The 17,023-nt window shown below is 35.1% G+C and overlaps 1 protein-coding gene across 1 annotated transcript; it reads left to right on the top strand.

Annotated features, from left to right (window-relative positions):
- The first annotated feature begins 2,229 nt into the window (after positions 1-2,229).
- Positions 2,230-16,443, top strand: LOC137394580 (adenosine deaminase-like). The gene is made up of 10 exons (XM_068081313.1): positions 2,230-2,813; positions 3,810-3,871; positions 4,143-4,268; positions 7,308-7,410; positions 9,285-9,408; positions 12,068-12,201; positions 14,261-14,332; positions 14,507-14,676; positions 15,071-15,200; positions 15,985-16,443. The coding sequence occupies exons 1-10, from the start codon at positions 2,778-2,780 to the stop codon at positions 16,084-16,086; spliced, it is 1,059 nt and encodes a 352-aa protein (XP_067937414.1). The 5' UTR covers positions 2,230-2,777; the 3' UTR covers positions 16,087-16,443.
- Positions 16,444-17,023: the final 580 nt, after the last annotated feature.

Raw genomic sequence — 17,023 nt, 5'->3', positions numbered from 1 at the left:
TTTTTGTATTTCCGGCAAAACGCCCTCTCCGCCAATCACGTGCTGTCGTTTCAACTACAGTATATGTACTCCATAGGTTTGACCGCGACAAAGCTAGTCAATACTGTACTTTAGAAGCCTTTGAAGGCTTCAAACCCGGAATGTGAAGGAAATGCCCTATATGACAAAACAATGCATTTATGGTTTAACCTTTTAAAATGCGTCATTTTTGCAGTTTTTGTAATTTTGCTGTTTCATGCCGTGACTCGTGATGTAGACTTGTTGATAGTAAAATAGACATTCGCTTTTATTATGTAATTGCTTGCAGACGCCAACAATGAAAAAGAGGTGGCTCGTTACAAACGTTTGTAATCATCCTATTATCATTTATTTCAGAACGAAATTCAACTTGTCCGAGAACAAATCTCAATAGCATGAGCACGGCTAAACAGTAGCAACACATAAAAGTCTTTAAAAACGTATTACGATATGTATACATCATCTCCTTTTTTGCGGAAGGTTATTCAAAAAACAGCGTCAAAAGAAAGCGTTAAACACTATATGAATAAAACTACTACAATTACATAAAGTGGCAAAACCATTAGTCAAAATAAAAATGCTTACAGGGTTATCAAGAACGAGAGGTGTTACATGGAAATAAATATCGAGTCTTCTACAAATTCCAAAGTTTATACGACCTAATCATTCAGCCAAAACTCAATGAGAGGGGGGGGGTAGCGAGAGAGAGAGCACAATTGCTTCAATTCTCGAATGCGTACATTAGATTCTGGACTAGGACATAGTGGAGTTGCAATGCGGTGTCTCTCATCAATATTTGCCTTACTGTGAATTCGACGAAAGAACTCTTGCCGTGACATTGTCCAAATCAGGCTTTTTGGGTGTGAGAACAGAGGGCAAGGACAGCATTGCTGTACGGGTAAAGAGACCATTCTCTAGAGGGAAAAATCTGTGTGCCATTAGGTACAACTATGGGCCTGGTTCCTTTTTTCAGTTTTCAGCTGTTCAGCTTTATCAACTACTTGAGAAGCCGAACAGGCTGAATATAGATCATTACTATCTTGCATTTGAAACAAGGTAGCACCAATGCCCCCTCGAGCGGCATCTGTGTGAATCACTGTTTCACGGCAAGTGGTATGTGGTACAAGCTCAACCAAGTGCTTTAGCTCTTCCTCGATATTATTGAACGCTCGCTTTTGCGTTTTATCCTTAAGCCACACAGAATTTTTGTGCCACACTTCACACAATGCAGCACAAAGTTCATCAAGCTTTGTAGTACACTTGTTAAGTTGATTGACTAAACCTAAAAAACTACAAACGACTTTTAACACACTTTGGTGTTGCAAAACTCTCTATGCCTGAACAACCTCGGGGTTAGTATAAATACCAAAGGCAGATTTGACACGGCTCAAAAATTTTATGCTGTTGCAAAAAAGTTTGCAATTGTTAATCAACATTTAGAGTCATACCAACCTTGTTCATCCGACTCAGAAAAGCACAAACTCTACATCATGCTCAGCAATAGACGTTCTCCATATGCATACATTCATCTATGTGAACTATTATACTATTGAGACCTTTAAGAACTCAGGATGCGATCTTGGAATTCAAAACTGGACTAAAGTAAAACCCAAAGGGCAAACGCTTAAACGCATTTGTTTTAACAATTTTAATAAACGATTAACAGTTTTGTGTTAGGGGACAAAAGATTTTGGTACAAAATAGAATTTGCATCAGAGATTGTAAAATCTATGCCATTCCTAAGTTTAGCAAAACTTCACTTAACATTAGCCATTGGGTGAACTTCTCATCGAGCGACTTAATTTAATTCAGTATAATCGACACAAATGTGGGCGCGTCTGTTAGCTTTGGCAACAACTAACATCGGGGCACACCAATCAGTAGGATCAGTTACAGGCAATACAGCACCTTTAAAAACCATACCATTTAACTCACTTTTAGCACTAGGCAATGGGGAGGAGAATAGGGCACGAACTTGTATTGATGGCAAAGGGCTTGCAGTCAGGACACAACTCTATGCCTACTTGATTCATTTTAGCTAGACCATGAAAGAGTTTACGAAATTCTCTGCGAAGTAAAGAAGGTTCAGTGGTATCAAAAACAGAATCTAAATCACATTCACAAAATATTAATCCTAGTTTGCCACATGCTCATTAACTGATTATGGCTTTAGTTTGATCCACTACATACGAGGTTTCAGCGAGAAAAACATTGACAAAAAGGAAAGCCTTGAATGGTCGAAATACAGCTATTTTAGTGTGACCTGGACCTACAAAACGTTTGTTTGTTTCATGAAAAGCTACATGTCTGCAGAAGACACTTGGTTGTATGAAAACATCTTTTCAACAGATAAGTTTTTGTACATACACCCACAATGTTTTCAGCTCTCCAAAAAATATTTGTTCAGGGTCTTCTACACTAGGCTTGGGCTTCGATCTACACATCTTTGTAAAGCGACCAACTTTTCCTCGAGACCTATCCTTGGTATCCTTATTAGGGCATGTTCTTCTTGTATGTTCAAATAGCCACATCTGTTGCATGGAAAATTACTTTGTTTCAAAGTCTTAGCACCTGTCAAATTGCTGCTCCAACACTTTGGCCTACTGATACTACTGGTTTAGTTCCGAAGCAGCTTATGATCCTAGTGTATGTTTTAAGGTCAAGGCTGTTTACTTCATTTTTATCGTACAGCAGAGAAGGGTCGAAGCCAGGTCTGGATAATATTGCAGGCTGCTGGACTGTCAATATAAAGTATTACAATGAGCCAGAGTGAGTCTCCAGATATAACTGTTAAAGTGAGTGACCTTTCCTTTAAATAGTTAGTGAGCAATGAATAGCAAAGTCATCTGATCATGCATAATGCAATGTTGATGAACAATTTGGTGAAGGCCAGTGGTTAATAGCAGCAGTTTTCTGCGTGGCCTGCTTCATACAATTTTTGTAGTCTAGATATTTGAACTATTTTTATCGAACGAAGATTCACACGGATTTCACAAATATATTATTTTATGACAACTGGTCATTGTGAAATTTTTCTGTTTAGCGGATTTTTATTTCTTAGTTTTCATCAAGCTCTCATTATTTTGGTTTAGCATTGGAAGTGTATTGCAAAGGCATTAAAGAAAATGTGACAAAACACTTGTAATTTTCACCAAGCAACCAATTTTTTATTTTCTGATTGAAGCTAAAACTAAATTTAGGGTTTTCTGCTTTTTACACATATGTAGAGTTGCCTACACAGTAAGTCACAAGTGTAGCAAGGAATTAAAAAGTCGCTTTGTTATTATATTGCCAAATTATCTAAAAAGAGAGCTTATACATTTTATTTCCATAACATTTTACATGTCTAATTAAAAGCTAAAAGTAGTTCTATTAGTTTTAGATCTTACTGACTCTCGAAATATTTAGAGTGTTGCAATGCATTACTCATTTTGTAGCATAGGATAACAGGCCTGAAGTATTTGATTGAATACAGAGTTGTCTTCTCAGCTTATTATATTTATCTGTATACGAAATAGCAAGGCAGTGTTTACATTTTTTTATAATAACATTACTTTAAACTATAACAAAGTTTTTATCTCGTAGTAATTTTCCTAAAATGCTGAAACTTGGTTACTGCCATGCCTACTTAAACTTTATATTTTCAATGAAAATAAATTTTACTTAGCGATGTGCAAATTTTAATTAGTCATGCGTATCCCATTTAAGATCCATTATGCTATGTAACAGCAAGAATTGTGTTTCCAAGGCCATTGCTTATGGTTGATAATGCTAGACTTTGTATTCTCTAGGTACAGTTGCATGTTCACCTGGATGGATCTCCAAGGCTATCCTCGATACTTCCATTGGTCAGGTTAGATCAGTCTTGAAGGAGACTATTTGCATCTATTTGCTGACCATCTATAGCGTTTATTAACAAATTTATGGTATTTGTGTCATGGTATCTACATGTACATGCCTGTCACCTGTTGCTTCAGTCTGAACTTCTGATCTAATCTCGCTTTCCCTCATATCTGCTTCTGTGTGTCGCTATATGAACATTTTTGTAGTTTTTAATCCACTCACTTGGCTGTATCCGGTAGTTGAGATCACTGAACTGATCGTATGTTGTACACTTCAAACAGGAAGCGAGGTATTAACTTTCCTGTTTCCACCGAGGAGGAGCTAAAGAAGGCGGTAGTTATGACGAACCCTGAAACTCTAACTACATTTCTCAAGAAACTCACAACCTATGCTCTTCCAGCGTATACGTAAGTTGAGGGGAGAGAGAGAGGAGGGAGAGAGAGAGGAAGAGAGAGAGGACAGGGAGAGATGGAGAGAGAGGGATGGAAAGGGAGGGAGAGAGAGGGAGGTAGAGAGAGAGAGAGGGAGGTAGAGACCTTGCTCATACTGTCTGTGTAACCATATATGGAGTTACAAATTGAATTATTGATTTCCTGCTAATTATCAGAGAATGCATGTTACATATCCTAGGACACTTATGTATTCGCGGCATCTAACTTTCGCGTTTTCGCGGCAACAGCCTCTCGCGAAAATTTCATGAGCGAAACTGAACTATAATAACGAACGAGCGAAAACGCGAAAATAAATGGCTTTCTTCATTGATATTCACATAGATATATATACCACATACATATATATTCACATAGATATATAGGTATATATATCTATGGATATTCACAATAAAATCGTCATATTAGAAATGCAGGCAATTTTCGTGTGTGGTTGGCTCATTGGGCAAGTTTTGCTAAACTCATTATAGCTAATACACCGACTGAGCAGCTTGGCAAAACAAATTAAGATAATAAATTTTTTTTGGAAAAGCCTAGACAAATGAAGAAGATGATGATATTAGTTTAGTCATTGAATTTGTAACTGATGAGGATGACAGTCTGGTAGGAAAAGTCATAAAATTGAATAATTATTATTGTGGTGATGAATTTTATTACCAACCAAAAGCAATAACAACCGGTGCCATGGCCACCGCGGCACTGCGTGCTATAAATACTTGAATTCTAATATTGGTACCAATCAGTCACTGCGGCTTTGACGCCATTGATAGTCTAGGAAACAAATGGCAGCAAGCGATCAAATTACATTATTGATCTAGCCTACACATTTCTACCTGCGGTTCACAAATACAAACTACCGTACTTTTCGGACAATTAGCAGCTACTTTTTTCTGATGATTTGAGCCATGCGGCTCATAGGTAGGCCTACAAGGGTGCGGCTAATTACTGTGGCTTTTTCTTTCACCGCTAGGGCGCACTAACGGGAATCTCCAATTAGTGCACTTTTAGCTGTGAAAGAAAATACGAAACAATGCCTCACGGTACTGTCCCGTTAGGCACTAAGTTAAAAAGCGTCGGATAATACGAAACTGTGCCGTTCTGCACTGTTCCGTTTTAAATGGCGTTAAAAAGCACAGTCCTTAGTTCTGCGGCCTATAGTAAGGTGCGGCTTATGTATTGTTTTATTATCGTTTTTTGGAAAATAAAGCACATGTAGCTTATATAGAGGTGCGATTTATAGTCCAAACAGTACGATAGTCCCAAATTGAAAAAATATTTCGTACCATTGAACTGGACCTGAGGAATCTAATGTTTGTTCCACTGCATTTATTTTCACATCACTATATTTTCGCACTCATCAGAGCTGCGAAATTAAGTTCCAGCGAAATTTTACTCTGTATGCTACTCACGAAACTAAATACTAGCGAAATATAAGTGTCCTAGGGTAGATCCAAGTCCTTGAAGTCTATTCTAAAGATGATAAAAATGGTGATAATCACCACAAGCTTAATTTTGTTGATGGTTACAAGGAGAGATGTTACAATTACATGTTGTCATGAGATAATTACAATGAAGTACAACAGGCTTGTTGTTCTCTCTTTCATTCATATCAGACCCTCAAGTAATGAGTAGACTGTGTTACAATAATTTGTACGAAATATTAGGTGATGTCCCTTTCTTGTTTATACCTAACATTGTGTAACTTCATCTACAGAGATACCATCTGATACCACCAAGGTGTACAAGCAAAGCAGAAAACTTTGACCAGGTCAAACATTCTCGTTTGCTTCAGACTACAATCGTACATTTTTTTCACCGGTGATCTGATACTGTGCTTACGCTATATGAGCCATCTGGTTCAACCTTAGCCTAGAAATATTTATTTAGCATGCGAGATGCTATCAAACATTTCATCACTGAGCGTGATTACAGGTCGTCGCTTGTCATTATCATTAATGGTTAATAAATCTCATTTTGTCATAGTGTTTATGCGATGTCCGTCTGTATGTCAGTTAATCTACGTAAATATTATGCATTTTCACTTCCAATTTTGGCCGATTTCATTTACACTTCGCACACAAATGCTCCGTACCATCCGCCAGGCTGCTAAAACATTTGGTTTCAAAACTCCATCTGGTTTCTGAGAACCAGCCTAATAAACACCCACCTGCTGGATGTCTTATTGAATATGGAAGAAATCTCAGGTATCACCAGGCTCACTGTCAGTTATTAATGATTACAAGGAAACATCTACTGCCAACTGCTCAAATAATTTGCTTTCTCACTTTTCCCTACTAGCCATATTTATTAAATTAGTTTTTTCTTACTTCATATATTCATTTTATGTATTTCATTTCATGTTGCTTGTACATTGTAAATAACATATCAGCTCTAAAATTTGGTTTTAGTCGCTGTTGAAAAGTAACATGCATCATAATTTAGGCATATGGATGGATTCAACGTAGAGTTCTTCTCATGGAATTTGTAATAATATACAGTAATCTTTCATTTGTCACAGTTAATTGAAACCTGCACCCTTGGAAAGAGAAAATCTGCGAAATTATAAACTAATAAACTCATATTTAATTAAGTCAGTTTTTCGCTAATCGTAAGTATTTTCCTCTTTTTCTTTGGTTCATTAGATGTGTTTGAGTGTTACGGGTGTTTAAGAGGCATGATCAAAGATGTCACCAGGACTTTGCACTTTTACACCACAAATTATAACAAGAGAACAGTGAACCACAACGACTGCTATCACAATAATGCTAGCAGAGAGCTCCCACTGGGTCAGAATATGAGAGAGATTTATGTATTTTATGTCTTCTAGTTTTTTTTACTTTTATCTATTTTCTTTGACTTTTAATGAATATTTTTATCCTGCAAAGTACTGAAGCTGTGGAAGCTAAAACTTTCTTAGTGCTACAAGCTCAATATTTTCCTATCTTATTATATGTTATTGTACATAATTTGTGATGTCAAGGCGAATATGTTATGTAGAGGGTGTTTAGATGCAGTTCGACAACTTGCTGCAGAGTTTGCAGAAGACATCGCTGCTGATAATATAATATACACTGAAGCTAGATTCTGTCCACACCTACTGGTAAGTGTAGTACACCCTCTTCACTTTATAGTGGTATCAGTTTATGTTCTTGGATATTGCTGTAAAACCTATATTTGAACAACACCTTTGTTTGAAAGCTACCCCTATTTGACTGACATTCTAAGAGAAGGGTTGAAAAATAAACGCCACCCTTTAATTGAACGCCACCTCTATTTGACCGCCATTCTGACATTCCTAGATCTTTACGAACCCATAATAGCAAGTGATCAGTAGAAAAGTGTCTACAAATCTTACTAATAATGACTCGGTTGCATTAATAACAATAAATTCAATAACAATTCTTTCGTTGTCTCTGTTCATATCGAAGTCCGTTTTCTAACCCCAAAGCTTTTTGGTTTTTTCGTTAAAACTTTAAAAGCAGCACCATAGAAATAATCAATTACTGTATCAGACTAATAGTAGTGCCTTGTTTAACGTGGTCTTGAAACTTTGACGTATGTGGACAACGATGAGCAACAATGATGGAATCTATACTACTATTTCAAGCTAAAATTTGTGCTAAGCGTGCATGCGGCTAAAGGTTTCTCATTATTTGTATGAAAAGCAACGCATAAAAGTTTTGCTCTGCTACAAAAATTGTTTGGACGCTAATATCGACTAGTTCAGTAGTGCAGAAGAAGAGTTGAGGTCAAAAGATACTGTGGAAGGTATTGAACAGCCAGAAAAGATGAAATGGTTTCAAACGAAAGTAACGATCATAAAGCAACTGACCGAGCAAACAATGCAAATATTTTTGTTTCAAAAATTTCAGTTTTTGTTTCAAAAATATTATAAACATCGTTTGTTTATGTCACTTTTTCTTAAATGTATATTGTAGCGTTTGATTGCTTATTGTTATATAACTTATAAATTTGCAGATTTGTAGCATATTATTTGATAGCATCATTGCAGTTATCTAAACTCGGCTTACAGTGGATCGACGCTCTTAACTCCCTCTTCTATTGCACATAAAAAGCCAGTTGTGGCTGCCAACTGTTGCAAACATAGCAATGAGTGCAATGAGCCTTTATGCAGCATTGGTAAATATAGTTATGAAACAAACCTATGCCTTTAAATTTAAAATAAAATAAAAATTGATAGCTCCGACAAATTGCAACGCAGGACGCAGGCTATAATATCATCGCAGGCTAATTGTAAGCAATAGATATCAACTGGTAGAGTTATTTCTTAGCTTCCCAATGTATGTGCATATAGAGATCTACGACAAGTTGTAGGTAAGTTACCAGATTTCCTGCATTTAAAAGGATTAATGTCGCTCCGCCGGAAGGAGAGTGAAAAAATATAGGTGACATTCGCTTCACTTGTAAAAGGGTTAGATTTATCTTCCCAAAATTGTGACAAGCTATTTGAAAATTTCAGCGCCACCCTCTATTTGAATGTCACCTATAATTATTAAAGGCCACTATAGGGAAGAGTAGAAAAATAGAGCGCCATGGCATTCAAATAGAGGTTTTACAGCATTTTGATTACAACCTTTGGACTAATTCTGTTGTTAGTTTCATTTTCTATTACTATGACCTACTATTACTATAACCTACTATTACTATGACCTACTATTACTATAACCTACTATTATTATGACCTATTATTACTATGGCCTACTATAACTATGACCTACTATTACTGTGACCTACTATTACTATGACTTGATATTACTAGCACATACGATTACTATGACCTGCTATTACTATGACCTACTCTTACTATGACCTACTATTACTATGACTTACTATTACTATGACCTACTATTACTATAACCTACTAGTACTACTATGTCCTAATACTACTAGGACTTATATTTGTATTGGTAATGTTATGTTGATTGAGGTGAAAGAGAATTTGGTCTTTTGTAGATCGGTGATTCCGAACTTACACCGGATGAAATTGTGGAAGCTGTGTGTGACGAGTTTGGTAAAGCGGAGAAAAAGTTTAATATAAAACTTCGGTCAATTCTGTGCTGCATTCGCTCTATGCCAGGTGCATTGAACAACTCTCATTTTACTTGACACACTGCAAGGCCACGCACGGAATTGTCTGCTCTCAATAGAACAGTGCAGATTTTGACTGTGGCAAGAATAAAATGAAAACCTTAGCAGACTTTTTAAAGATTACGTTTTATTTTATTACAGTACACCTTCAGAATACGATTTTGATCCGCTCTAGAGTTGAGCATCGTATGATGAAAAAATTGTATGTAGAGGGTATAGAAACCATAGTAATTATATAACGCAAACATCACTCGGTAAAAATCGTCAAAAATTTTATGGAATGCTGTACATATTAACAATTGGCAACAAAATAATATGTTAACCTTAGTAATTATAGTTACCTACAGTAACTCTATTGTATTTAGTGGTTATAATCTGCAATAAAATATAACATTATAATGTACCATGTGCAGTACGTGCCGTTGAAAGTTCTTACCTTCAAGACAGACGTACGTATAACATAAACTTTGAGTTCACCTCAAATAGGTTTAGCTTACTAAACACACACACTTAGCTAAGTTTCAGTATGTATTTTTATCTACTTTACTGAATTTCAATTTTTTATCACTAAAATTTTATCGCTTATCAGTTTCTATTTTCGCTTTCACTATAACTTTTAACGGACCCGTTTAAAACATTTTTCAACCTAATTCGGCAAAAAGCTCGAACGATGCTGTTTTTGTAATGAAGTTAATTTTTTGTTAGCAGGTTAAGAGAATTTGTCTTATCACTGCCCTTCTGTTTGAAGGATTTTCACTCCAACTTCGCTACTGGTTTTAATGGGAAATAATACCATTTTATACACGAGAATTACTGAACTTAGAGAAATCGGTCATCGTGTCTCTTTCGGGCGTTGTGAAAATATTTTCGGCGAACAGCATTTCGGTGTCTTTGTTATTTTGGCGTATGTAATAAGCATACCGACTGTCATATTGAACTCGGGCGAAAATTTTGTTGAATTTGTATGGTGAGATGAGATCCATATGGTGAGGTGAAAAAATCATCATGTTTTCCTTCGTTGGGTGAAAAAATGGCACATCAGGGTAATCGTACCCTGAGGGTGCGTTGTACATGTATTTCCTAAATTATTATATTTTGTATTATAATTATGTAATATATATTATTACATAATTATATTATATATTACTTATATTTAATTATAATTATATTATATATTAATTATATTATTATATTATGTAATATATTTAATATATTAAATATATTAAATCTTTCCTTTATAATTTTTAGCAAACTTTTAATTTAAAATCTTTTTCAACCTAATTTGGCAAGAAAGCTCGAATGATGCCATTTTTGTAATGAAGTGGATTTTTGTTTGCCTGACCACAAGTTGCCTGACCACAAACCTTATGTTTGAAGGGATCGCAACTCCAACTCTGCTACTGGTTTTAGCGAAAGTGAAGACAGAAAACTATAAATGATAAAAAGTTGAAATTCAGTAAAATATTGAAAAATACATACTAAAACTTAGCTTCAAGTTTGTGTGTTTAGTAAGCTGAACTTATTTGGGATGAATTCCAAGTTTATGTTATACGTACGTCTGTCTTGAAGGTAAGAACTGCCTACGGTACATACTGCAAACGGTACATTATAATGTTACATTTTATTGCAGATCATAACCACTACATACACTAAATACAATAAAGTTACTGTGGGTAACTATAGTTACTATGGTTAACTTATTATTTTGTTACTAAATTTTAATATGTACAGCACTTACATAAAATTTTGACAATTTTTACCAGGAGGTGTTTGCATTATATAATTACTGAGGTTTTTATACCCCTACCTACGATTTATTCACCATGCGATGATGCCGACTCTGGAATAGATCAAAATCGTATCCTGAGGTTGCACTGTATATTCAAATAAAAATGTAAGTTGTTTAGAGTTAATACTTAATATTACTTATTTAATCGCAGTGTTACTGCTGAATCTAATATCTAATGTTGGTGTCAAACATGTAATTGCGTAACCTGTTCCAGGTTTAACTATTTGAGGTTATCTTTTTTAAGATAGCAGCTAAATTGGTCTTGCATTGACCAATTCTGGAAGTATTTATATAGGACTACTAGCTGCTCTTGTTATTTATTTTTGCAAGGCATCTGACCAATCCAGTTCAACCATGCCTCTTTCCTGTCATTAGTCCATAATTAAAGATGACCTTTCACAAAAAATTTGTAGATTTTATCAGGAAGTATCAGTATTTTTTTCCATTTGCGATATTTAAAGTAATGTGATTGCCAAGACGTTTTTAGATTAAAAGCAATAAACCTTGATTGCGATTAAAATGCTCAGAAGAAGGATACATGCGTAGTTGCTATCATTGCGATAGTTGATGTCGGCTATTGCATGCAAGTCGAAGCGTTCTGTGTCTCTTTCTGTCGGTCTCTTTACAATTATAGACATAATCGCACTTTCTATTTGAGTTCATTTGAGGTTCTAATTTCGATCAAGTTTCATCGATTTTAATCTTAAAACAACCTGGCAATCAGATCACCTCAAACATCAAAACATTCACAAATGATAGAAAAATACCGATACTGTTTGGTAAAATCTACAAAGAAATTGTCTGTAAGTCCATCTTAAAAGCTTATTCAATTTTAATGCAGAACTTTTCTATTTTACAGACATTTCCCTCGATATCGTGCGACTTTGTGAAAAGTTTAAAGACAAAGGTGTGGTGGCCATTGACATTGCTGGTGACGAAAATCAAACGGAGAATGGAGCCCCAACTGATGATCTTCATTTTAAAGCCTTTAAGGTAAAACATTGGAACTTAAGGAAGTTGTGAAGTCCGCCCTTGAAGGAGGCATGACACACAAATTTTACAAACTTTACACAGACTTGAGATTGTATTTATGTTCAAATCAAATTTTAGATTTCTTGTCCTCAGTCTGCCCTTCATACGTCAGTGCTTTTAAATGCTGTCGATTATACATTTATGCTATTGCTTCCGCAATATCTCATACATAGTAAAAAATATAGTGTTTTTGTATTTCTAGTGCAGTTAAAAATGAAATGATAGATTTTTAATTTGCTGTTTTTTGTAATATTTCAACATGTTTAACTAGAACACAATGAAAATTCAAACAAAATCAAATTTAACTTTCAAGCTATAAATGTATATATATATAAATGTATATATATATATATATTGAAAGATTTGTATGTTGAAGTGATCTCAACTTGAGGTTTGACTGTATGGGCAATATTGTATATACAGTTTATGCTTCTATAACGTTTTTTTCCATATAACGTAAATTTCACATACTGTAAAGAATTTATGTAAAGTTTTGCTTCGTACTGCGTAAAAGATTTCGTATAACTGAATGAAAGTGTCAAGTTGGTGCAAGTTTTCAAATTTTATTGGAATAATGAGAACTTCGTAGTTAGACGTAAAATCACCGCTTTTTTAACGATGTATAGGATTATCTCTATTATTTATATGTAGCCTATGCGAGTGCCCTAGCAGTTTAGTTCGCCATGAGAGATCGTCAGGTGTGTCGATAATGCACAGAGAATAAGCAGCTACTGAACTGTCATTAAATTAAAAAGTCTTTACTTTTGTTTTTCTTTTTTAAGTGTCAAAGGGGTGAGTTTGGGAAGATCTTAGAATGGACTAGGCAGTTTACACATAATTTACTGTTGCTAATGCAAAATCCTTATAACATAAACGTTCCCAAAACGGATTATATAGGTTGTACGTCTGCTGTATATAAATATCTAAAAAATTATTTCCTCACTCTTCGTAACGCGAGTGGGGTGGTAATGGCCACTCAAGCTGGGTCTTCTATCAAAGACCTGCGAGTTTGAGCTGCCTCAACGGCTGATTTTTGTTACTGGCATTTGATGTGTAGGTGTAGTATCGCACCGAATGCCCCAATGGCTACTGGAATTACAGTTGTCCTCATATCACTTTATAATATTGCCTATTCAGTCAAACCTCGACTTTTGATTACTTGAGCATACAACTCTTTTGACATGAAATTGAAAAAGCAAATATTTGTCACGATCTACAAAGTAATTTCCTACATGTGACATCTGAAGTTTATAAGCTGTCCAGTAGTTGTTCAGAGGAAATAAATGAAACTGAACAAAAAGACTGCAATCAGGGAAATTATTATGGCCAGCCATGATAATTAATAATACTACTAAAAAGAGAACTGTCAAATATACCAGTAAAAATATATGAATTATGTTACAAATTTAAAGTTCATGTTCTCTCTTAGCATCTTCACCTATACGCAGTCCATCTACCTTATCTCCTTAATGTATATCACCTTAATTTAATCATCTATATTTATTGTTTTATTTATTTAGTCTCTTTCGTGTAATTTGGTTTTATGTGTAGTTTTTTACCCATGTTTATATACTGTATAAGACTCTATCTGTTCTGGTTGACATTGTCTAAAGTTTGTCTTTTTAGTAGACTATATGATCTTGGCAACTTTTTTTCAAAGTTTCCACTTGGTTAATCTTTTTTCTGTTATTTCGGTGTCCTTTTTCCTGGTATTTTGGTGGTATTTTGAGGTAGACAAACACAATCTATAATCTACGCTTACTACTGACAACAAATTACTTATGACGAAGAATTAAGTTTTTACGTGTTTTTCAAGTCTTATCATTATGAGTATTTTTCAGTATTGAAGCATTTGCCAATTTTTATTCATTTAAAAGCTTAGCAGTTTCTGAAATAGGATCATTTTGTGCCAATCTTGCAATTTACACAACGGAAGGTTGTAGCCTTCATTTTAGTATAGGATTGAAATGGTAGGATTTATTGTGACACTCAATGGCAGGTGTGTAACCATTTTTTCTAGCTTGCCAAAGAAAAGAATATATATCGAACTGTGCATGCAGGGGAGAATGGCTCAGCCGCAGTCATCAAAGAGGTATGTTTAAGATCTTGTTTTTTAGGGAGACTGAAGATACCAGCTTGTGGTTGAGTGATCATGTACAAAATACACTGTTTTGCAGGGATGAAGGAACTTGTTAATTGCATGAATACTCCAAAAGGTTTATCTCTTACACACTGTGCGATACGATGCTGACATAATATGTTACAGGCAGTTGATAAGCTGTTTGCCAATAGAATAGGTCATGGATATCGCGTGCTGCCAGATAAAGAACTCTATGATAGGTTAAAAGCTGAACGAATGCACTTTGAGTGCTGTCCTTGTTCTAGTGTCTTTACTGGAGCCTGTGAACCTGACTTCTCAAAGCACCCTATTAAAACGTAAGTTTGTGTAAGTGGTAGAGGCAGTTTGGGGATGTAACCTAGAATTTGGATAAATAAATGTGAAGCTGAGTTGCTGTTAATTTTTCTAGTTTATTTCACCTGAACTCCAGTAAACTGTTATTCTTGTCAGGGCCGCTTGGGATAAGTAACCTATAAATCATCAGTTGTCACAGATATCAGACTAAATTTATTATTTACCTTAGCTTTCACATCATTTAATGCCTGTTCAGATGTTCATAACTATTTTAACAAGCTGGGATACTCTCACTTGCCAATTTACTTCAAACGTTGATTAGCAATAAATATTCTGCAACTCACATTAGTAAAATATTGAGCGTGATTCGTTTCCAACTCAGTCTCTGCAATGAATAGCTAGCTACGTTCGATTCAGGTTTGCAAAGGATGGCTTCAGCTTCTCCATCAATACGGATGATACAATAGTTACAGGCACAACGCTTAATGATGAGTTCGCCATCGTGGAAACTAAAATAGGGGTCAATAAAGAGCGGCTGATACAGACCGTAAGTGGAGTTGTCTTCTCATATTTGTGGTAAAAAGTTGATAAATTGTACTAAGAGTTTAGTCTTCTGTGTAGCCTGTAGTCTAATACTACAGTAAGATGTGTCCAAATGTAAACCAAAGCAAGAACAAAAAGTGGTTTTAAAATCATTACGATGCTCCTTCAGCCATTGATAGAAATTGTACTATTATAAATGCAAGACTCTGTTGCGTACTGAGTGATTATAATTATATACAATTGAGCCATGCGCTAAAGGTGTTTTGACTCACATTTTAGAAAAATTGTGTTATCAAATACCAATTAATTAGACCTCGGTTTACATTTCGCTACTTATTTCCTTAGAGTGTGACTTATACACTTTTGGCTAGTAGACTGCCACTGACTAGCCCTTTAGTGTATTTGATGTTTGTGAACCCAGGCTATGCTGATGTGTTAAACACAAATATCTATTATAGCAAGTAGATTAACCAATTTAATAATGTCAACCATAATGTTACAGTTGATCTTACTTTATTTGGCCAAAGTAATAATAGCTAATAGTGTGGTGAGAGAGTCTTTTGGAGTGACAGGCCTCATTAACAATAAACTAAGAAACTATTTGGTATATCATTTGTGTCAGTGCAAATCCCAGCAATTTTGGCCAAGCCTTGAGTCTGAATTATTTCAATTACGGTTACCGAGGATAAGAGTTCGATGGAGTTGCTTAATATCATCATGTGAACTACTATATGGTGTTTAAAGCGTGCAAATACTGTCTACGTAGTGAAGCTCAATTTGCTTTCAAGATATTTGATGGAGCTGAGAATGCATTCCTTTCTGATGAGGATAAGCGTGACTTGCTGATGAGACTGTCCTCTGCCTATGGACCAAGAAATTCCAAGCAATAATGCTGACCTTGATATGTAGCAATAGCTAGCAACCCATGCGCGAATAAATATTAGTTTTGTAGCAAAATTCATATATTTTATAAAATTTTAGCTTTGTTAAATAACGCTAGTTTTGTAGATTTTCAATTTTGTATTGCATTTGCTATTAGTTGTTTATACATATATTTGTGAAGCTTTTGGATAATGTATATCTGCCTAGATAATTAGAGAAATGAGATCACTTGTTTTCCTTTCGCTAATTTGATCATGCAATGCAGAAATTTATCAAATTGAATGACTTTTTTAGCATTCTGCCATATCTATAAACAAGCTACTTGATTTTTTCTTCACTTAACAAAATAATTAATAAAATTTATACCAAAAACAGCCTTTAACTTCCACAGTTACATATCAGAACCTACCACTTCGTGTATATTGCACGAAATCATTTTTAACACACGCCTTGAAAACTGTTCTATGGTCCAGGAGCATAGTTTGAATAGCAGATACAGTTGCATCAGTTTGCATTGGATCAGTTTCTTTTTCATCTCATAATTGGCTTCTATAAATATAATCAACTTGATTTATGAACTCTAAGTCGACCAATTCTATTTTTCGATAATAAAACAATTGTTTTTAAAACAGTGAAAGTGAACTACACTATGATCACTTGCTCATTCGGCGCAGTGTTAGCATCGGAAATGATTTGGGAATGCTCCTGCTTGAACTATTGGTAGTCCTTATTTGGGATCAACACCTTTAAAATGCACAGACATATATGCCACTTATTTGAGCTCTTTTAGCCCAAGTTACCGCACCTCAGAGTCGGTTACGAAAAACTGACCAAGTTTGGAGCTAGTAAGGAATTTTGCAATAGCCTTATGCCATGGCCCATCTAACAGCGAATTCTGCAATCAAACGAGCAGAAATTATTTCATTTTGTGGTGGTAGTTGACAC

This window comes from Watersipora subatra, chromosome 4 (genome assembly GCF_963576615.1).
Source record: "Watersipora subatra chromosome 4, tzWatSuba1.1, whole genome shotgun sequence".
Lineage (NCBI taxonomy): Eukaryota > Metazoa > Bryozoa > Gymnolaemata > Cheilostomatida > Watersiporidae > Watersipora > Watersipora subatra.
Note: the sequence above shows the minus strand (reverse complement) of the source record. Positions and strands in the feature narration are given on the sequence as shown.

Excerpts from the sequence above, each read along its gene's own strand:
- LOC137394580 (XM_068081313.1), top strand. The coding sequence starts at position 2,778 with ATGAGCCAGAGTGAGTCTCCAGATATAACTGTTAAA. Across the intron at positions 7,411-9,284 it reads GATTCTGTCCACACCTACTG|ATCGGTGATTCCGAACTTAC; the intron begins GTAAGTGTAGTA and ends GGTCTTTTGTAG. Across the intron at positions 15,201-15,984 it reads AAGAGCGGCTGATACAGACC|ATATTTGATGGAGCTGAGAA; the intron begins GTAAGTGGAGTT and ends TTTGCTTTCAAG.